The 22,291-nt window shown below is 44.8% G+C and overlaps 1 protein-coding gene across 1 annotated transcript in view; it reads right to left on the bottom strand.

Moving 5' to 3' along the window:
* Positions 1-2,544: 2,544 nt before the first annotated feature.
* The window catches only part of FUNDC2 (FUN14 domain containing 2), a 38,113-nt gene continuing 18,366 nt past the window's right edge, over positions 2,545-22,291 (bottom strand). Inside the window, exons 3-5 of the mRNA XM_086942239.1 lie at positions 13,955-14,030; positions 13,684-13,818; positions 2,545-4,558 (exon numbers count right to left, since the gene is read on the bottom strand). Coding sequence (XP_086798365.1) covers positions 4,481-4,558; positions 13,684-13,818; positions 13,955-14,030 — 289 coding nt within the window. The 3' untranslated portion in view covers positions 2,545-4,480. The remainder of the gene's footprint in view (positions 4,559-13,683; positions 13,819-13,954; positions 14,031-22,291) is intronic.

Genomic DNA, 22,291 nt, shown 5'->3' with positions numbered 1-22,291 from the left:
ACAGAAGAAAAAAAAAATCACAAAATGTGGGTGCATTTGCCAACCGCCCCCCTCCTGTTGGCCAAGAGTTTACTATGCCTGCACTGGATAGCCCACGATCCCCTCAGCTCTCTCCCAATGGTGCAAAGCATTACTTAGATAGGGAGAGGCAGAAAGCTCTGCACTGCATAGGGAGGAGGCCCGCCTTATGTGTTGGCACCTATAGCTGCTGCATGGGATACTATGCTTATTCAGTACAAGGAACTGGCTGAAGAGGACACGTCTCCCTCACCGGGCTAAAGGCCACAGATCTCCGGCTAGCCGCCCCTCTCCATCATAATATGCTAAGCATTATATCATTATTGCTCGTGCTTCCCCTGTTTTTTTCCAAGTTCTGAAACCCATCCCTGTTTTTCTTTGGTTCCCCTCATGTTTCTAGGACACATAGGGAGACCATTTTTACACAGCAGCATGTTGCTGAAGGACTCTGACATTTTACATCATTATAAGCCCGTGCAATTTACTACTAGCCTATTGTTTGTGCGGGTACTGAACATTGATTTCTTTAATGCACTGAAATTGAACTGGACCTGTAAATCGCTACCTGTTTTTGTTCTTATCCTGCTGCAATTGTTAATGTCTTAAAAAAAAGCCCAACCATTGGTCAATCTTATCCTGCTACAACTACTGTCTAAAGTTGATAAAACGCAATAAAAATGGTTTAATCATCAACAAGATATTCTAGTGCCAAGGGACAACCAAAGAGAGGTGGAGAATGCACAGATGTGGGAAAAGCCAAGGTTGACTTTTTATTCAGAAGACTGGAGACCAGAGCCCAGGAGAGAAATGGCTCTGGTGCTTCTCAGACAGAACGGAGGAGCCTCCAAAATGTGTGCTCCTAATTTTAGAAAAGAAGTATACAACACAGTGATGGATGGAATGCTTGAAGCTATCTCAACCACTGCTGATCACTCGGGCCGCATCCCACTCCATCGTTACCTCTACACACCACGCCACCTCAGTGTGGACCCAGTCATATGAAAGTCAGTCTTGACCCTGCTCCAATGGGAACAGTCCAGCCCGAACTGCCAGGCCAGGCTCTCCCCCCTGAACCGAACACAGACAAGACCGGGCTGGTTTCGCCCTAGTTAGGGCTCATCAGCCGGGTAGCTTAGTTCCAATGGCACAGTATGCACAGGACCCATGTCTGGGCATGGCCAAGAAGGGGATTACTTTAGCTGAGGAAGGACATTTGGCAGTTCACTTCTTCATCAGGTATTTTAGAGGGAAAAACAACCAAGAGATCCGGGTTTGAGGTGGCCAACACGCTGAGGGTCTGCTGAATGTTTTTTCAACAGAGGAATGATAATGGCTTTTTATCACTCTGTAGGAAGTGATGCGGATGAAAGGGAGATCAGGCAGGAGTACAATGTCTGGAAGCCTGGTCAGGACACAAGCAGGATAGGGGTCCACGGGAAGCCATATTTGATTTAAAGGGCATAAGGAGTAATTGACCGTGGCTATGTTTGCTCAAAGCCCCAAGGGTGGGTTCAAGATCACCCTCTTCTACAGCGCCTCGAAACCTTCATGGGTGATTTGCTGTGCTTTACAAATGTTTGATTGATTGACGAGTGCCAACGGGAAGCCAAATGTTTTTTTTAAAAAAATTCACCGAAAAAAGTCAGAAAGGGAATTGTACAGTTTAACAGAAGGTGCAAGCAGTAGATGCTATTCATGTGTCAGGCTGCTCTCTACGATGTGGTATCTGGGAGGGCAGGTACCACATACATGCCTGGGATTTCCTCTATTCTTTACTACTGATCACCACATTTTATTCTGCAGCTTTAAAGCTGACGTTGATTTGGTAATCCGTGATCTTTAAGACCCATGAATAGGTCCTGACATCGGATTGGCTGATCCCAGGACTTGACATTGAATGCATTTACCTCTCATTACAGAACCGCTGCTTGAGTGGCAGGAGAGGGGGCCTCACGCATAGGAAGGTGTTCCATCAGGCATGAACCAACTTAGACTGATGCGAGCGTACAAGGACTAGGATGCCACAGAGGCAGTTAGAGGTTGTGCTCGTGGTTTCGGACCACCCTAGCCCATCTACCATCAGCTATTGCAAGACCTTCTACAAACCTGAAGGAAGAGCCTACAACACAAACGTGTCCATCAAAGGGGATGAGAGGACCACCAATCCACCAGACACGCAGAATAGTAAAGTGGGTCTTGCGGAATTGTTGCAGGTGGCATCTGGGAGTGTGAAAGGATTCTGCGGATGGCTGTCCATGGCAAAAAGAGCTGCTCTACTGAGCCGATGCACAGTACCCAGAATTCAGCTAAAACTATTTAGATTCTCTCTGTCCGAACAGTATGTAAGAGCATTTCAAACTATTTTACATTTTTTAAACAATGAAAGGCAATTCAAAATATAAATCTTTCTAAAAAATAACGCAAGCTAACCTTTGGGAATTAGTTCCCACGCATTGTCTGTATCCGAACAACGCCTGGTGCAGAGCTAGGATGTCTGAGAACTTCTCTCAATCATAACACATATGGCAAAATCAGACCAACAAAGTTTATTAAAATACTCAACACAAGCATTTGCATTCAATAAACAAGTCGTCCAGTGGCTCCTGAGGTTTCCTATCCATTATTGAGCTTGGATGGTAGAAACCAATCAGGACACCTTTTGGCACCAGTGTCAGGGTGGGTGGGGGGTTACTTGTGTCCTGTCCAAGCACTGACCCCACTTGGGCAGCTCCTTCCTTTAAAGGAAAAGCGGACCAGCTGTGCTGAAACTTCAATAAAACTTCCACAAATCTGACATATGATTGTCAGCTAGTCCTGGAGACCTGGATTGTCCCTTACATGAAGATCTGATGCAAGCAGACGCCTTCCTATCATCACAGATTCGCCACAGATACAGGCGAAGCATCCCAGGGTCTCACGCTCCCACTGCTGTGGCACCTCGAGTGTCACATTTATAATTCTAGCAGAACCACTGGCGCTCTTTACTTCCCCAGTGCTAGTGGTTACCTCCCTCCTCCGGCTGATAAGAAAAACAGTTTCAGTAAAGGTAACACCTGTAAAGTGCACCACTGGACTAAAGGCAGTGCTTGGCTCTGTACCAGCTTACTGATATCTGTGCCAAAGAAAAATCTGTCTGGGATCGGTACACAACCACACGTGCACTGCGACCACATCCAGGATGGTGGTGTACCAACACTGACTGCCTTGTGGACGATGTAGCTGGTTTTGAAGGGGATGTGGATAGAAGAAGCCAGCTGAGATCTTTAAGCAAAGGTTTTATTTTGTCACTTCAGTAACCGCATTAAAGTTTTAGGTGTCGGTGCAGTGGGTTCAGGACCAGTGTAGGAAGGTGTCACTCATCAGGCACCAGTGAGATCAGTGAACTGAGCTATCTGGATGAGAAAGCACATCATCTATATGAAGAGCTCACAGGTGGAGTGTTTATTGAGGGGGCCCTGGACCACAAGTAAGTACCTTCAGGGCTTAGTGTAGGGTGGAAGGAGTGAACTATAAGGGGTCTGTTGCTGCACCCAGAAACCATTAGTGGTGCAGTGTACACTACGTGTCTTCACTTACTCGCAGTGGCATCAAAAGAGACATAAATGTGCACGCTGCCACCTCCCAAATGTGTACAAGTGGGCAGGTACACTTTTGGAGGTGCTGGAAAAATACAACACCCTTCCTTTGTCTGCGAGTCTCAAACCTTCTGTGGTGACCACAAACAACACGAAGAGTAATTAATGTGCCATACAGTCAACTGGCACCTGGAGTGCTCCGTTACACGGATAGGTAATACAGAAACGCCAAATAAACTAATCGTAAAATAAATAACTGAGCGAGCTGCACAGCGATTTCATTGCAGAATGTAACATTATACGGCAGTGCATAAAACCCAATGCAGAGGTCATGGCGCAAGGCAGGCAGGAACCACTACAACACAAATGTCCTGGAGCCAGGAGTCTCTTCAGTTCTGATCCAAATCCATGTAGAGCCAAGTTTGCAATAGTAACGGCTTGGCAGGGGGTAGCAGAATGTAGCAAATGGGGGTCCGTGGCAAGCTGCCAAGCTCTTCGGTCATTACAGAGTAAGAATCACAAGGGACTGGAGAGGGCCTGGGCTGGAGCTGGGCTTACATGTTCAGAACTCATCACAAATAAGGAGGGAAAAAATAAAGGACACAAAGAGGGTCAGGACGTTCTCTAGGTTTATGCCCCAAAGCTAGTGAGGCAAAAGCAAATCCCACTTTAGTAATTTAAACATTTCAGAAGGCCGTCATCACAGAATCCAAGTCAGCATGGGAGGAGATCAGCTAGGGAACCAGGCCAGCTGCAAAGGGGTTTACAAGTAACTGTCCCCAAAGGAAGAGCAGCAACAAGACTGAGAAGCAACACCAGAGGGTCCTAAAATGTGCAAACTCCATCATCTCTGGGAGACTGAAGAGGTGACCCAGGCGGCCGCCATCCTATGACGCCATTCCAATCAAGAATCCTCCGGCGAAGCCACCACTCAGGACAATGTTTTTGTTCACAAACCTCTTTACCTGAAACAAAACAAAAAAAACATTTTTAGTAGAAACACAGAATCATCACCTCACTGCTACATTGGTACACACGGGAAGGGGTCTTGGCATTACCCGGTTAGCACACCTCACATACATCAGCCGATGAAGCGTTCAGGACCACAGCGATTCCTCACCATCACCATGTGTTTATGTCCAACTTCCTCTGAACTGCTCCAGCACACAGCAGCTACCATTCAGAAAACAAAGCGCTCACACCAGACCTCACCCTACAGGGAACATTTGCAACTTTGTTTTGAGGTTCCCTGCTGCAGAATGTGTAGTAATGTCTAGTGTGAAAATACCTGGTGTTAGTATCACCAAGCTCCATGGCATTCACCTCTGAAGGCTGAGATGGACTCTGGGTATTTGAATCGGTGATCTACAGGTTACACAGTGATGACAGAAGCGAGGGCATTAACTATACATGAACTCGCCAGCTTGGTAAGGAGCAGGTTACTTACCAGTAACAATAGGTTTGCAAAACAGATTCACATGCTTTTCTGCAAACTAGTGTTTGGGCTTGGGAAAGCAGTGTGAATAGTGTTTTTCTGGTCTTGAGTAATCTGTGTCCTGAACCAGCTGCCTGCACCACAAGGGAGAAATCATGAAACACCCACTTTCAAGTCTGACGTGAGCACCCTCACATTGTGAACCTTTGAAACCACAAAGGACAGAAATGTGACTCCATCACCTAGAAATAGTGGGGACAACTGTGTTAGTGTGTTGTAACCCAATAATAGCCAAATGCAACTGCAGAGAGCTGTTTAAAACATCACGAGCAACAAACGTATCAGCTAAACATGAAGAGTAAAATGGAAGAGGTTTGCTGCTACTTGCACGGGACATCGTCCTCCTAACATGGCATGCGCACATCCTGTACTTCTCTTCTTACATATTGAGGTTGTTGAGCTCGCAGTGCACATCCTCCTACTAATATGGCATGCGCACATCCTAGGCTTCTCTACTTCCTCATCGAAGTCACTGAGCTCGCAGTGCATATCGTCCTCCTAACATCGCATGTACACATCCTAGGCTTCTCTACTTCCTTATCGAGGTCACTGAGCTCGCAGTGAAATCATCCTACTAACATGGCATGCGCACATCCTATATTCCTCTACTTCCTTATCGAGGACACAGAGCTCCCAGTGAGTGGACTGTACTAGTAATCTCACATCATCAATAAATTGTCCATAGACGATTCCCCTCATTCCCAAAGAACCATAAATGGCTAGTTGGTTGGACTCCTTACTCTTCTTCTGGGGTAGATCACAGGAGCTGATCCTAGGAGTTGATCCTAGCCTTACTCCCATCTTGGCGGAAGGAGGAACAACCTCAAGGTCCTGCTGCCAGCAAGACGCACAACTCAGCTGATGCTGCAGAACTTCTCCGTAAGTGCAGACAAAGGCATTGTACAGGCAAGTCGGGATGGATCAGAACGTGGACTAATGAGGCGAAGCCATGGCCAAACAGCCCGAGGCGTGAAGGTAGATCATAACTCTAGACAAGGCTTATAGAAACGCTACAAAATGGCTTTCACAAAGGAGAAGGGAATACACCAAACGGCTACGGTATGTACATTAGCAGACAGAGTGGTCTGACTCTGCAAATAGGATCAGTTCCTAGACGGCTTCCAGAGCTGGAAAACCTTGGATGGCCACAAAGAGTAGATTGAGGTCGGTCACACGTACACCTGGCGGTAGAACGGTCAAAGCAGCAAAATCTATTCTGTCAAGTCTATTGTCAAAAACACGGTCTGAACTGCAGGAAGCAGATGTATTTTCCCTTTACTTTCTTTCGTACGCCAGACAGCTGCAAGAGGGTAGAAGGATTTTAGGTCTAGGGACCCCCACTAGGTTGATCAGTAACTGTGTTCTTGCAAGAGATCCTATCCATTCCTCAGAGCTACATTCAACATCCACAGACCCACACGCCTGTCCACATGTGATGACGTGAAAAGTCCAGAAATATTAAACAGTCAATTTTCAGTCTAGTTGTGCAGTATCTTGTGGTCCAACGTAGATGGCCACAGTGAGTTTACCAGGAACAAGCCATTTAATGGACATTCACTATCATGCTAGTAGACATGAATGAACTGTTATTGTTCATTATCAGAATCAGCTTTTTGCCTGTTTCTTATCGAGACGGTCTGACCATGTTTTTGATTCTGAACACAGCAGTCTCAATAATTTCAGGCAATATATAAAGCTATTATGTGACTAACGTGGACTTCTGTTTACAGCTCGGTTGTTTTTACACGGGGTGCAGTCGTTTACTTTGTCTATGCAAATGTATTGAGCGGATGTAGCTGGAAAAAAGCTCCTTTTAAAACGAGGGCTATCTACACAGATGTGCCAGGACAGTGTGTCTTTGCATCAACAAGAAAAGATATACTTTGGAACAAGCACAAACCTAAGATACCTATGAGGTATATATTTACCGTCGGGTAGGCGAATGAGCGTATCCTTTACAGCACTGCATCCCAAACCTTTTAGAACCATGATCCAATTTTTAGAACGTTTGTGACCCACCTCGCTTTAATGGACATAAGAGGGGGTGGAGGGGTGTTATGAACATAAAGTATCATGTGGTAGCACACTGTCATGTACAGAGAAAGCATTTTATGTTGAAATGGCCACTAAATTTACATAGACTGTTTAATTGATAAAACTATATTGCAAACAAAAGATAATATGTGGGAATCGGGTTTCAGTGAATATTTATCATGCACGCATCACCTAAAAATATCATGATTTGTTTTGATTCTATTAACATCTTTGTTTCAATCACACTTCAGAACTACAAAGAAAATGCTTCACCTAACTGCTGAATGTGAACAGTCCATTTACAGGTATTTACATTCTATTGTGCTACAAAAAAATGACATTCTACACTCTTTCCTTTCACACTCCTCGTGCTCCAGCAAGATTGTTACATCATTTCCTTTCCTTTCCTTGACTGCAAAGTGAGGAGTTTGTAAACACCAGTCTCCGTGATTAAAACATAAGCTGCAATTTGTCAGTAAACCTAGCATGGCATTTGACCTCTGTCTTTGAAGCACAGCAAATGTGACAAGATGAAGACAGAATTTAAAGGCATCTTTTTTTTTCTTGCTTGGACTTTCGCGACCCACCAAAAAGCGTCTCACGTCCGGCCCACAGTTTGGGAAACCCTGCCTTACAGTCTTTTGACTAATGCAGTCTGAAGAGATTGTTGGGTTGTTTTTGGATTGAGAGAGAATACCCACAACAAAGAACTAGGATTTTACGTAAGTAAGTGTTCCTCCTCGGTCATGGAATTCTCTGCGATATTCATAAACAGTGGAAGAGAATAGCAGTTTAGAAGTGCACAACCTCAGATAAGGTGCGCAAGAGACAGAAATGCATTTTTTTTGTAAAAAAAAAAACAAAAGTGCATTTCTTAGGCAAACAGATTGTGCAAGGAGTTAAGTTACACAGAGATGGAAAACAGAGTAGAGGGTGTTTCCTGAGCCAGGCACCTAAGTTCTAAGGAGGCCATAACTACAGGGTATCAGTCCTGGAGTCAGAGCAAAGGCTGTCATTTCTGCCCAAAGTTTGCACAGACTTTGAGGTTTCTGCTTTGCAAATTTCTGGAATTAGCAGCCATATCTTGCATCAAGGCAGCCGTAGACACTTTTCCAGAGTTAGAATTTGCTTTGGCTCAATGGGAAGGATTTGAGTATTTATAGAGCACGACTATCACTCCGAAAGGAGCATCCTGGCGCTATACGGGAAAGGGAGGATAGGTCCCTCACTTATATGAGGGATGAGAACAAGGTATCTGAGGATCCAAAGATCCAAGTCTTCAAGGACGTTCTGAACTGAGTTTCTGCTTCCATCAGCCTTAGGTGTGTTGGCATGAGTTTCCAAGCTCTGGTTCCTAGAGCTGCTAAAGATTTACCTCCTTTGGTTTTGCACCTAAAGGCACAGGGTTTAAGAAAATTTGCTGATGAGGATCGGAGGATCATAGCAGTGGTGTAGGGGGTAAACCTATCCAATAGATATTTGAGTCCTGGGTTTCTAAAGGCTCTGAAAGTGATTAGAAGAACCTTAAATAGGATTCTCTGATGCATAAGCCGCCAGTGCAGGGTATTGAGAGCTGCTGAGGAAAATTATCTGCGGGGCAATTTTAGCACTAAGCGTGCTGCTGCATGCTGTACCACCTGTAATCTCTTTAGTACTCGTTTGTTTACTCCTGTGAGTAGGCTGTTGCAGTAGTCTAGTCCAGACAGAATCAGTGCCACCGCAACTGTCTTCCTTACAGAGAGCGGAATGTAGTCAAAAAACCTTTTAAGTGTTTTGATTATGTTTAAGCACGTCCCTGCCACCGTCAGGGCCTGTGGTCGGAATGAGAGTGAGGCATCAAATTTCACTCCCAGATTCTTAGCTACTTCTACTGTGTTTGGCAGGGCGCTGCATTTTGAGGCCACCATTGGCTTGGCTCACAGGGATTGTCCTTCCCTATCAACAGGATCTCGGTTTTATCTGGGTTGCATTTGAGGTGGTTGAGCTGCATCTAACTGATGGCCTCTGTGAAGTAGAGCTTAAAATTGTGTTCTTCGATTTTCGAGTCATTGATATAATGGGGTGTTGTGTTGAAAAGAAAGTGCCTAGGGCCACTGCTTGTTTGTGTTTGGTGAGAAAGGATTTTATCCAGGCTAGTGCTGTGTTGGATATGCCACTATTTTGTATCCAGGTAAGGAGAAGGTCATGTGAAATGGTGTCAAATGCGGCTGACCGGTCTAATAGAATTAGCACCGCCTTCTTACCTTTATCTAGGGTTAATTTCAATGTGTCCACTGTTTCTAGTAGTGCGGATTCAGTTGAGTGTGGGGCGGAAGCCGGACTGGCAGGGGTGTAGTATCTTAGCATTCTCAAAGAAGTCGGTTAGTTGTCTATTAACCAGTCTTTTTGTAATTTTGCCAAGAATAAGTAGTAACAATATCGGTCGGAGGTTTGAAAGTATGGATGGATCCATGTTCTTTTTTTTAAGTGGTTTGACTATTGCCAGTTTCCATTCCGCAGCGACTATACCTGCGGCTAGTGAGGAGTTAACTATATTGTTAATTACTGGATTGACAATATCAATGATCTTATGAAGGACCACGGGTGGACATGCGTCTAAGGGGAGCCAGATTTGCAGCCGGTTATAGCTTCTCGTGCCTGCTCAAGTGAGCTAAGTCTAAAAGCTGAGTGTGTGTGATGTTAAAATCTTTTTGTATATTGAGAATTTTTTCATCAAAGAAGACAGAAATCTGGTCACATAATGTCTGTGATGGGGGAATTTCCCTACCTGACCGTTTAGGGTCGGTGAAGGATTTAGAAGTACTTTTTTGTGCTAATTTAATGTGCAGGTGATATTTTTTCTAATCGATTTGAAGAGGTTTAAGTCTTCTGGGGTGTATGCTTCCTCCATTTCCGTTCCATTTGTTTGCACTGGAGGTGGAGCTCCGCTAATGTGGGCGTATACCAGGGCGTTGGGATTCTAGATTTTAAGGTATTTGTTGGCAGTTCTAACGGGGCTAGCTCATTGCTAATCGAAGTCATCCATGTGTGGAAGAGTGGAGTGTCTTCCAGTATGTCTCCTGATAGAATTGGAGTGGATGCGCTTGCTAGATGTGGCAGCTTTGTATTTGCTACCAGTTTGGCCCATTTGCGACTTGGCAGTGTCTCTTAGTGGAAAGAGTCGCTCAGTCATTTGGTAACCGCTAGTCAAGTAGGACACTATCCTTCAGGCTATGATTTGATCACACAGCACTGAGACCACTATGTAATTTACAAACAGTTGTTTTTTATTTTTATTTTTTTACTTCCTTTATTTAGTCCACGCATTTTAGACCCCTCTTTACATCTCGGAAAGGGAGAGATCTTCTTGCTGGAGAGTCCGGGTGATACAATAATCAGATATCACTTTAGATAGGAAACAAGGAAGAGTTCTTAAGGAGACCTTGTTATAGTAGAAAACCAGACACAGATCCTCTGAACAGAGTTTGAAGCTCAATTACCCTTCTGGCCACTACTCAAGCTATAAAGGGAAATGTGCTTTAAGTTTGCCTTGTGCATGGCTCAAATGGAGAGCCCAACTGAGGCGAAGCTCTCATGGAGGGGAGGGTTTGTGACACATGGTAAGGCTCTTTAGAGTTTCAAGGAAATCCTCCACACTAGGATGCTGAATGAAGAGGCCATAAAGGGACTTCTTAACAGCAACCATGACATTCAAATGTTCTTAGGGAGAAGAGAATTGAAGGGCACCTTTTACCAAACAAAGAAGATACAGTAAAACCAATTCCTCGTGTCATGTTCTGGGATCCATCTGCTTCTGAAGACACCAAGCGCAGAGAAGCATTCCAGCGAGTTGATATTATATGAACAGCCCCATAAGGCTGTATAGCAAGCCAGCCTTAAAGAAGTAGCCGAGGATGTGTCGAAGGTTCTTCTTACCACATCCATCCATCCATCCATCCATCCATCTGCTTTCCTTTTCGGGAGGAGAGTACAAGGGGAGTCAGATACGTTAATACGCTTAGAAGCAGATACAACAAGAGAAACAGCCTGATCAGCCATTTTATAAGAAAAGTGGATCTAATCAGGAGGTCTGCACCTCTCCTGTTAATAATGAGTTTGATGGAGGTCAGAGGTTGTGCTCTATCGGCAACAAAGTCCTCGCACCAGGACTTCCATGGGTGTACCCCATGACTCTAGAAACACAAACATAAAAATATTGGCGTTTTAAGACACTTGTGAAGACAATATTAGATTTCCTTGCAGTTCTATAAGTTACCTCCAGAAAGAAAATGTCACCCACCAGGGAAATGTTATGAGTCGCTATCTCTGGGTATCTGGCAGAAAGCAGACGCGCGTCTGAAAAAGAGGAGGAACGCCTAAAAGGAGTACGAGACCTGATCTTTGTGAGGACAGATTGACTCTCTCTTGAAAGAGGAGAAAGGGGATCCTTTTCCTCGCCGGCTCATCATTCGAAGAATGGCAGACTTGAAGGGATGTTGAAGGAGAATGTCTCGATTTTGAGCACCTCAAAGTCAATCTGGAGTATGGACGTAAGCAACTCATGAATCGGCCCGAGTGCGGCGGTGATCAGACCTGATAACACCAGAGACAGAAGAAGAGGAAGACCGCTTCCTTGTTCCTTTGGAACTAGAAGACTGCAAGACTGAAAGGATGACTTCTTCCCAGGACTAACTCTCTCACTGTCCCGAGACACCTAAATGTCATCTCCAAGCAGATCTTACACTTTGTGATGGAGAAGATTTCCGGAAGGCTGATGATGCACACATCTGTTCATCCTTTCATGATTTATTTCCTCCACACAAATGGCATTTGTCAAAAAGAGCAGGCATGGTGGTTTTAGTGACAAAACACAGGAGAAACACCACAGGAAAATAAGGAGCTTATAAAGTACCCCCACCCCCAAAAAGAAAAGAAGATTTTCAGCCAAAATAAGACATAAAAGACCACCGTTCATTGAACCTTCTCAGTGAGCTGAAAAAACGAACGGTATCCCTGAACCCTGTGGGATGGAAAGGCTGGTAGTTCTATAATTCCTTAAAGGGGCAGTTACAAGTTAGCACTGTGTGTGTGGAGCTCTTTAGAAGCTACATTGCCTTTCCTCTGGGTTTAAAAAAAGGCTGTAATTCACCGGTATTTCAAGGCAAATACATAATATTGTTAATCGGGTTAACTGGAGTTTTCAACACAATAACAATGTATATGATATTTATTTAGGGTACATTTTTGTACCTATAATATTATTTTTAAAAAATGTTGTTCCGGGGATCTTGCATGTGTCCAGACATTCTCTACTGTTTATGTTCAGAGAGAATCCCATGACAGAAGGTAGGCACCACACTTGGGTCCAGATCGGTCTTTGCTCTCAGGCTCCCATTTCTCCATTTTGCACCTGAAGGACTTCTTGAAATGAGAAACTAATCTGTTTCTGTTTGCTCCGTTTCGGTTTAAAGTGGGCCAGACTCTAATCATGGAGTTGGGTCTTTGACCGGATGTGCCGATGTAACTCCTCCCATCTAAGCTTGGGAATTGAGCTGGTAGGTTTAGTTATCGGAAGAAGGGCTCTGTCTGAGCGCATCAGCAGAAAAAACAGATCAGGCTGCCCAAGAAGCGGACAGCAGTAGACAACATACTGTTAATAATGGAAATCCTGCAACTTCACTGTGCTGAATGTACTTGTGGAAGACAGAAGTGTGATCAAGATGCACGCAAGTTCCTGTTCATGACGACTGGTCGCGTACTACTGCTGATAAGCGAAATGGTCAATGAGCGTAGGAACCTCAAGTACACAACAATCCATGCAGAAGTTAACTGAGATGACACTTTTCCCTGTAGCACATAGGAACCCAAAAAAGAATAAAAGAGACAAACAGATACAAGGCACCTACCTCCCTTTGGGACAGCCTCCCCTAGTCGAACCTCTACCTGAAGTGTGTATGGGTGCTCATGGTTCCAGGATAGTTAAAAAGGGTTGCTTTGACATAAGACCACCAGAACTCCTTACTCACCTGCGGCATCACTATCACTGCACCGGACCAGCACACCAGCCACATACACTCGTCTAACAGAAGAGAAGAGGCGCACCACCTCCCATGCAGATGTGTATCAGAAAAGGAATCAGGGCTTAAAAAGGCTGAAGCCACAAACAGATTTTACCACAGCACGGGGAGGCAAGGGCCATAGTGGGGGGTGATGGTAGCTTGCTGGTTTGAGTTCTGGACACAACTTAATATCAAAGTGAACCAGCTCACCACAACCTTAAGAACGATCAAAAGATTATCAGGCTACCATCAAACAAGTATTGCGCCATCACAGAGCATGCCGAGAAGTGAATGTACGTCTGTGAACGAGCTCCTCAACCAGGGATTCTCTGGCAAAACCCCTGCTTAGACTTAAACCCTCCCTTAGGCAGACCCTCCACTTCCCTCAGTTGTATGACCACTCTTCCACCCCAACCCAAACACTTCCTGCGGATTTCTTTCTAACGGACAGTGTCATTACCTTACCCAACGGTTCTACCACACAGTTCCCCCCACCCCACGAGAGCACTAGCCCCGGTCTCACCTCCTGGATCTTGGTCTTCACATCAGGAGACGTGTTTGTTCTGCCTTTTTGTATCTTCAGTTGTTGCTTAGCTTTGTTCACATCTTTTTCCACTCGTTTCCAGTCCACTTTGATGTAACCAGTGTGGTTCGCAATCTACAAATGAGCAAGATCGGTATTTAGGACAAAACACAAAGGGCACTAAGCAAAGTAGTGAAAAAACACAAAAGCCACAACATGTTCTAATGTTGAACCAACGCAGAAAAAACACTCAATTGAAAGAATGACAGACCTGCAGAAGGAAAAAGCCACCTCCGACAGCGGTTGCAGCTAACTTCCCCACCTTCTTGAATAAGAAGCCAGCACACCTACAAGCAGAGCAGGTGGTTAGGAAGCAAACCAACAAACAGTGCAAGGCACCAGAAGTGGCCCATTGGCCAAGCTGCTGACTTTAAAACCTGCAGAACTGGGTTTGAACCCTAGTTTTACCTTTTTACTGAAAAATACTGATCTGGATGAAACACTATCTGCAAATGCCGAATATTTCAAAAGATATGTAAAAAGTAATGCAACTGAGAAATGTAATGATGTTAAGCAATTCAAATGAGTGAATAGCCAATTCATATGCGCAACCTTCTATCATCCACCACCAAAATACTATACACAGCACTGAATAGCAAAACATTTAGGTGCCCAAAATAATATATAAACACACACACATCACAAAACTACCCTTCAATATGTAGACCGGGACCTTGTAAATGCTAGAAAGTATCTGTTTACTGTGCCAAAAACACTGGACTGATGTATGACGCGTTTCGGCTGCGAACAGCCTTTGTCAAATTGCATTGTTCTCTCTATAATAGGAAATAAATGAATGTCAGATAAATATTCAAGAAGGCTATTGTGAGAAAGTGGCTCTATATATACTGGACTAGAAGGAAGTACAGTGTGTATAGAGTCCACCAACCCCAGAGGTATAACAGAGGTTAAAGTCAGAACTGACCTTACTCTCCAAAGTGGTAGCTTGGTCGAGCAGTAAGGCAGTACCAGAGGACAGTGTAAAGCATTTGATGTACACACTCAGTCAGCAAAAGGTTTCACACACTCAAGGACTGAACTCCAGGCCAATTGTTTGTATATCCAGAGATATGGTTGTTTCATTTTTAGTGGAAAGTAAAGCCCTGTGATTTATAGAGGTCAAAATATTGATTATTACTAAACCAGTGTGGGGGGACTATTAGGGGGAGTGCTAACTAAAATGCATTAAACATTAAACATTAATCCCATTGTAAACCTTCCCAACTGTGTATAACCCCCAGTAACGAACCTCCCCGTTAGTCCTGTAAGCGCAATGGGTGCAATAGAACTCTAAAGCCGGTTTATCCCTGGGAATAGACCCGCTCTATAGCCCTTAATAATGCGAATAATTTGAACTGCCCAAATGCCACGAGCAGTTAGCATAAATCTGAGCACAAATCAATCCAACGCGCAGCTACACATACTCGCTCACCGGCGATATGTGCAATCTTTATTAAAATGCCGTAACAGGGTAAAAATTTAATGGAAGCTCACAAAAACGGGTACCAACTATAGCAGATAATAGTTAACATCGAGTAAGGACTACGAAAATGCATCTAAGGGTAATCTTAACAACAGGACCTTATGTTTAAAAACTACCTCCCAAAAAATGTTTGTTTTGGTACTCTTAATAAATTGTTCTGAATATCCAGGCAATAATTTACGCGAAAAGATCAGCCTAAATAACCTTGGCTACTTGCGCAAAGAAAGTTAAAAAAAACTTCTCTTTTAAATTAGATGTGTAGACATAAATGACTAAATACATATATTATATTAACAGGCTGAAAACTAGGAGGCATTGAATTAGACCCCCCTATACCGGATCAAAAATCCACCCTCACCGCCAGAGCAAAAACCAAGACCTTATCGGGTGAGTAGGCATGTAAGGCAATGACTGCAATGCGGGTGAATATATATTTCCCAACATATATTACATCGTTCCTATTTCTCATTACCAGTGGTTCTAATGTGAAGAAGGAATCCAAAAGGTTAATCATTGAAAGACCACAAAGTTAACTACGGTGGCTCCTCCGTGCCGATACATGAGCAGAATAATATCGGAAAAGGTAACAGATAAACAAAAAGAGAATGTATTAAAAAATCTTCTGAGTAGAAAAATCGTTGTGATTTAAATACAACTTTGGTGTTCTTCTATTCTCATAAAGGCCCAGTATCGCAAGAAGAAATTCAATAGAACAAGACCTCAATCGATGTAGAAGTCTTTTTCCATTAAAGTCTTCAATTTTGAGGTATTAGTTGAACAATTATAAATACTCTAAATAGAAAAGAGAACATCAGCACACTGAGAGATGTGCCTTATAGCATAAACGTGTGGTGGGTGGGATAATATGCTTTTCTCCTTTTTAATCATGCAATCACCAGTAAGTTCCTAGATAACAATAATAAACAACTGTCATGTATGTGTCACTGTACAAAAATAGGCATCTAAAATACTGTTTTTAACTTTTAGACTCCAAGTCAATATTGCCAAAATGTCCTGATGAAGGTGCAACCATTGTAAAGCCACCGAAACGCTGCGTCTACTCTTGCTTTTTTGACTGTTTTTATGTTTATCCTTGTTGGTTTTTATTATGTAATTAATCTTTTTAAATAAATGTTTTCAATTTAGAGTGTAACCCTAAACGGAGGTACCATAATAAATTGTGAAATTTTTGCTATTTTTCTAGTTTGAATTCTTTCTTGAATATAAGTGTGACACACAATGGGATTAATGTTTAATGTTTAATGCATTTTAGTTAGCACTCCCCCTAATAGTCCCCCACACTGGTTTAGTAATAATCAATATTTTGACCTCTATAAATCACAGGGCTTTACTTTCCACTGCATCTGCCCCCCTCCCTGTGTACACAACCAGGGGAACCTTCCAAATATATATTTTTTGGTGTTTTATTTTTAGAACAGTTATAAAAATATACTTTTCACATTACGGGTACTCATGTAAATACTTTGCAGAGGAGCAATACATTTGTATACAAATTAATCACAGGTTAGCTAATAAGCAATACAGTTCTAAAACACACTAGCATTGAGTTCAATGGGTGTTCATAGGAAAGTACAGTTGATTACTTTAGGGATTACTTTGGTGGTCCCAGGACTAGATCTTGGATTCAGTCCTGGGGTCTAAGCTGAAACCAGATTAGCAAAAACGTTTTAGTCATAGGGATGATTTTTCCTGAATATAAAGCGGTTTTAAAAGTTCACACTTAGAAACTTTTCGAGGTGATTCTCACAATGTTATACAATGGGAGGAAATTCAGGTTACAGGTAAAGTACGATTGCGTTACTTTTGTAACCCAGCACTCGTCTCCTAGGGCCAGCACTGGGGGCTTAACTCAAACCAGGCAGGTAATTGCGTTTCAGTATTTCGTATGATTTTCAAAGAATATTTACAATTTTCAAAAGTAGACACTTGGAAGAATTTTCATAGAAAAGCAGATAACAGGTTCCAATGGAGAAAATGCAGGTTACTAGTAAACCCGCTAGGGATTACTGTTGCAGTTCAGTACTGGGCTGAAAGGTACAGTACTGGCTTCTCTCCCGATCACAGGTGAGTATTTTCGAATTCGGACTTTGGCTGATTTTATAGGAATATTTTGAGTTTTCAAAACTTCACACTTAGAAAATTTTTGAGTCAAAAATGGGTCAATATTATCCAATGGCAGGTAAGTGGATTACCGGTTTCCAGGTGAGTACGTGGTTGGTGAAGTTAGGGTTCTAGGTATAGACTCTGGGTTCCCCAGGGTCAGGTGAGTACAGTTGGTTTAGTCCCAGCGGCGGCCGGATGCAGAGGTAGGTAGGCCCAATGTTATTCAATGAGGGAAAGGGGGCCTTTGGTTGGTGGCTACTGGCGAGCAGGCCACGCGGCTCTGGGAGCTGGGCTCCTGGTCACTTGCTCTGGGCAAGGGGAGGAGGGGGGGTGGATGGCGGGGGGGGAGGGGGAGTAGGATAGGGCAAAGAGGTCACAGCCAGCGGCACTCAGGCGGCTGGGGTAGAGTGCTTTTGAGCAGTCGGGCGCTCAATGTTATCCAATGAGGATCTTGAAAAAGAACAAAGGCTGCAGGCTCAGGGACGGTGACTCTCCAGGGGCGAAGTGCACTTCGAGAGGTAAGTTGGGATGTCGGAGCACAGGTAGGTACCCCAAAGGGAGGCAAAGGGGGCTGTAGGGCACCGGGGTGTGTCTGGGTGTCAGAAAAGCTTACCCTCGGCTGGTCGCGGTTGGCGTGGCCCCTGGTTCTGAGTCTGCAGGTGTCTGCTAGTTCGTCGAGGAGGGTCTTTGGGCACTGAACTTCGGGTCCCAGTCACCGGGGGGGAACGTCCTTATGGTCTTGGTTTGGGTTCGCCCAGCCCGGGCTCGGCTGGTGCAGAGTGGGCTGGTCATGAGCTTCCTGGTGGGCACCAGGTGGGTTGTTGCAGCAGAGCCTCTGCTGATGGGAGTCCCAATCGTCGAGAGGGTCAAGGCAGGCAGGTCCTCTGGGTGTCCCAAGGTTGCTGTCCGCGGAGGTCGCCGGGTTTAGGCAGGAGCAGGTTCCAGGATCAACAGGCCGGTAGGGCTGGGGCCAAGTCAGTTGTTGTTGTTGTCCTGTTAGCAGCTGCGCGGCGGGTCGTCTTCTTCTTGATCTTCTTTCTTTTTTTTTTGATATCGGGATCTGAGGAAGGAAGGTTCAGGGAGGCCCTAAATACTCAATTTAGGGGCGTTACACGTAGGGCAAGGGCAGAGACCAATGGGTCCCTGTCCTGGGGTGAGTACACCCCCTAGCCTGCTCCTCTCCTGTGGGAGGGGGGGCAGGAGCCTAGCTGGGATTGGGCAGGACTCCCCATCTACAAGATGGCCGGAGCCTGGGGTCGTGCGTCACCTCGCCTCCTCCACCTGAGGGGTGGAGTTGGCACAGGTTGGCATACACCCCTTCCTGACGTGTTTTTTCCGGCCAGTCTTCCAGCCATAGTGGGGGTAGGACTGGTGGGGGGCTGGTTGCTGGGTACAGCAAATGGTCTGGGGAAGATCTCAGAGGCGGTATGCCTTTGAAGCTTCCCCCTGTCCATCCTGGGGGAGGAGACATAGCACCTCGCCCAGGATGGGCTTTGTTGCAGACCCAGAGAAAGCTGGGGGCTCTCCACCCAGGGGTCCAGCAACATGTCTGTTTGTTTGTTTGTCTGGCTGTGTTTAGCAGTGCCGTGACCTATTCGGTCGGACTCGCAGACTTATGCAGATTGCCTGGGCAAACGCTGGGCCATAATTAATTGCTCCTCACGGACTTCTTGTCGTGCTGAAGACAAATTCACATACAAGCCTTCTTATTAGTCCTCGAATTGTGCTATGAGGACCTGTGATTTGTTCACTCAATTTTAACGTACTGCATCTGCCGTTCAACATTTGAATGGTCTGCTTTTAATATTGTTACTGTAAACGCTCTAATCACCGTCTGTCCTGATGATGACCGCACAGTCAACCAGCGGTCGAAACGCCGTCGACGCATTCTGTGGCCACGAACTGTGAAAGACACACTATATTTGTTTTTGTTGTTCTTTCTGTATATGTAATGTTTGTATGTTTGCCACGTGTTTGGTAAAATGAATTGGTTGTCTTAGTCTTGCCAACACTTTTTTATGAGCGTTCATTTGACTTGTAATGAGTTTTATTTGAAACTACATGTTTAATAAATTAGGAGTATTTTGTGTAATTGCTTTTGAAATATAGGCTTCTTTCTTTCTTTTTCTCTTTCCTTACTTGAACAAATTTTCCAGTATGAATTTGTAGTTTGCTAGTGAATCTGTGTACCTGAACCTTTTGTTAGGTGTTACTAATAACCTATATAAGCAGCCCCTCACAACACAGCAACGAAAAGAAGGGGCGCAGCTTTCTGTGTAAACGGATGACGCCCACTCACTCACTGCAGGCTTCTTGGGCCAGCTCTGTAAACCTGTGGCCCTCTGCTCCACTGCATGCCAACTGTTCACTGGTAACGTCCGCCAACTTCCTCAAACTAAACCCAGCCAAAAGTAGATTTTGATCACTTCTTCCAGCCAGTTATGTTGGAACACATCTCCTGGCTGATAGTAACAGAACTACTCTCTGCCCATTCAAATGTCATCCCTAACCTGGGGGTACTGACCGACTCCCACTCTTCATTGAATACCCATGTGGCAAGGGAAGCAAATTTCTGTTTTGCTCAACTGCACATTCTTAGGAAAATCTACCATTTATTGGTCCAGCTCTTCATGTAACAGTTATCAATGATCACATTGAATCTAGATTGGATTAAACCAATTCTATTTATCAGGCAATGCTGGGCAAACGTATTCCTCAACGCAGAACCTGGTGGGCAGACTGTTCACGGACATCAGATGGAACCACCTCATCTCTGTGCTCATGCCCCTCATTTTCTACAGATACATTCCAGAATCTTGTTTGTCTCAATATTCTTGATTTAAAATGCAAACATTTATTTAAAAAAACACCCTCCACTGGTTTTTCCCGCTTTCCTTTAAACCCTCCGCCTCCCCGTTTATCGTAAATGGAATCCTCCTCCTCACGTTGGTAGACTTAGGCCACTATACCTTCTTGCCAACATACTCTCTTTTTGTCAGCCACAGTTCTCGGTCAATTACGGTGTGCCACAGTGGACTTCTTTCGCATTTGCCTTAAGGGAGAGCTTGTCATTGCAGCCTCCACCATTCCATTTGAGGTCACATGCCTCTTGTGAGTATTAAATGTGTGTTAGTAATGTGGCTCACTGGTTAGAGGCAGCAGACCCGAGAGCAGAGGACAGCCCGGGACCAGGGTTCGATTCCCGGCGCGGCAGGTTTCTGGACCAGGGTCAGCGGACTCGATAATTCTCTCGCCTCGGTGCCCACTCTGATCAGCGATCACACTCGGCAACTCTGGGCATTAGCTTGCCTCATCTTCACTAACGGCCCCACCAGACCGCCGGGGATGCCTGGTCTCACCCTGGAGATACCCATTAAGGGACCATCTCTCAGGGAAGCCAGGAAGGGTTTCGCAGTGGTCGAAGCGCCTTGGGACCCTACGGGTAAGTAGTGCGCTATATAAATGCCAATACATACATACAATACAGCGTGTTGGTAGAACCAGTTTTGCTGTCACAGTAGGTGGGATATAATCTTACATGTAGTGGATACAGTGATTCTGCTAGTGTGTCTGGAAATACCCCCTAGTCAAATTGATTGTGTACAATTTGTCACAAGTGTAGATCTCTCCGTACAGGATTTTACATGTGTCACAAAGATGGTTGCTCAACTCGTCTCGAGGATCATCTTTAAGTCTTTACAATTGTACACAAGGTCATTTATGCCAAGTCCCCACCTTTTCTTTGCTGCCAAATCCACTTCAACTGCTCCGTTTACTTGCCATGTTTCCTTCAATCATCTTCTCCTGATGGCCCTAATGACGGTTACTTGGGAGACCGGACCCTCTCCATTGTGCCGACCAAACCTTTGGACACCATGGCATACAGCCTGCAAGCAGAATCTCTCTATGCTTCTTCAGCACACACAGGACAACTTGGCTTTTTAGGTCGAGGACCGTAGGCTGCGCTTGCGCAGTCTCGCTCCAAGATTTAATGTTACTTAGTATGGGGGGCATTAACCCGCCCCTCTTCTCCATTGGCTGGCTTCCTAAACGGAGACCAGCCATTGGAGGAGAGGGGCGTCACTCTCTTTAAGCCCCGTCTTTTTCAGATATGGGGGCGTCTTTTTTCGTTTCTTTCTTGGTTTTCTTTCTCTCCTCTTCCCATTGGCTGGAATTTTACCTTCCTGCCAATGGGGAGAGGAGAGAACGAAAACCACGCCCCGAATCTGAAACATACGATGCTTTCTCCGAAGCATTTCTGCTTCGCCTCGGAGAAAGATGGTAGTGTCATGGCCGTCTGTTCCCTCGTTGTTCGTCTGTTCCCTCCCAGGCACTGGAGTTAGCAATTAATAAAATGCCACGCAGAGATTCAACAAACAATGGGACATTAGGCAATTACGATACAACAGGAGGTTAACCATCTTGCAATTCAGAAAATAGCAACCCGGCACTTCAAACGCTGAGCGGCTTTCTAACTCAGCATTAAACACTCCATGATGCAAGCACATTATCAACTTTTTAAAGTATCTCAATTATTTGCACTTGCTCTTAAAGTTGGCGGCTTCCTTTCATGCTTGGCACTCAGTCGGGAGAAGGCTGGGAAAATGACTGGTGAGAAACTAGACCCTGCAAGCATGTTTCGTATTAGTTTTATCCGTTGCCCAGCTTCGGCATCGCCCTCCCTTCCACCACACAATATATTAGCTTCATGACCAGCAAACACAGCGTGCGCGGGGGCTGCGGCGGCAGCCATGATCACCGTCCTTTGAGGGCGAGCAGCCGCTTTCTTCCTCATTATGACAAAGAGGTTTTTGCAAAAGGTGCACTCCCTCTGGTGAACGGCCCTGGGAACAGTGAGAAAAACAAAAACAGAATCACAGCTCCCCTGTGCCAGATAAAATTAGGCAGGTTTCATATAAGGTGAATTAAATTAAAAAAGCC

The sequence above is a fragment of the Lissotriton vulgaris genome, chromosome 10, assembly GCF_964263255.1.
Source record: "Lissotriton vulgaris chromosome 10, aLisVul1.2, whole genome shotgun sequence".
Lineage (NCBI taxonomy): Eukaryota > Metazoa > Chordata > Amphibia > Caudata > Salamandridae > Lissotriton > Lissotriton vulgaris.
Note: the sequence above shows the minus strand (reverse complement) of the source record. Positions and strands in the feature narration are given on the sequence as shown.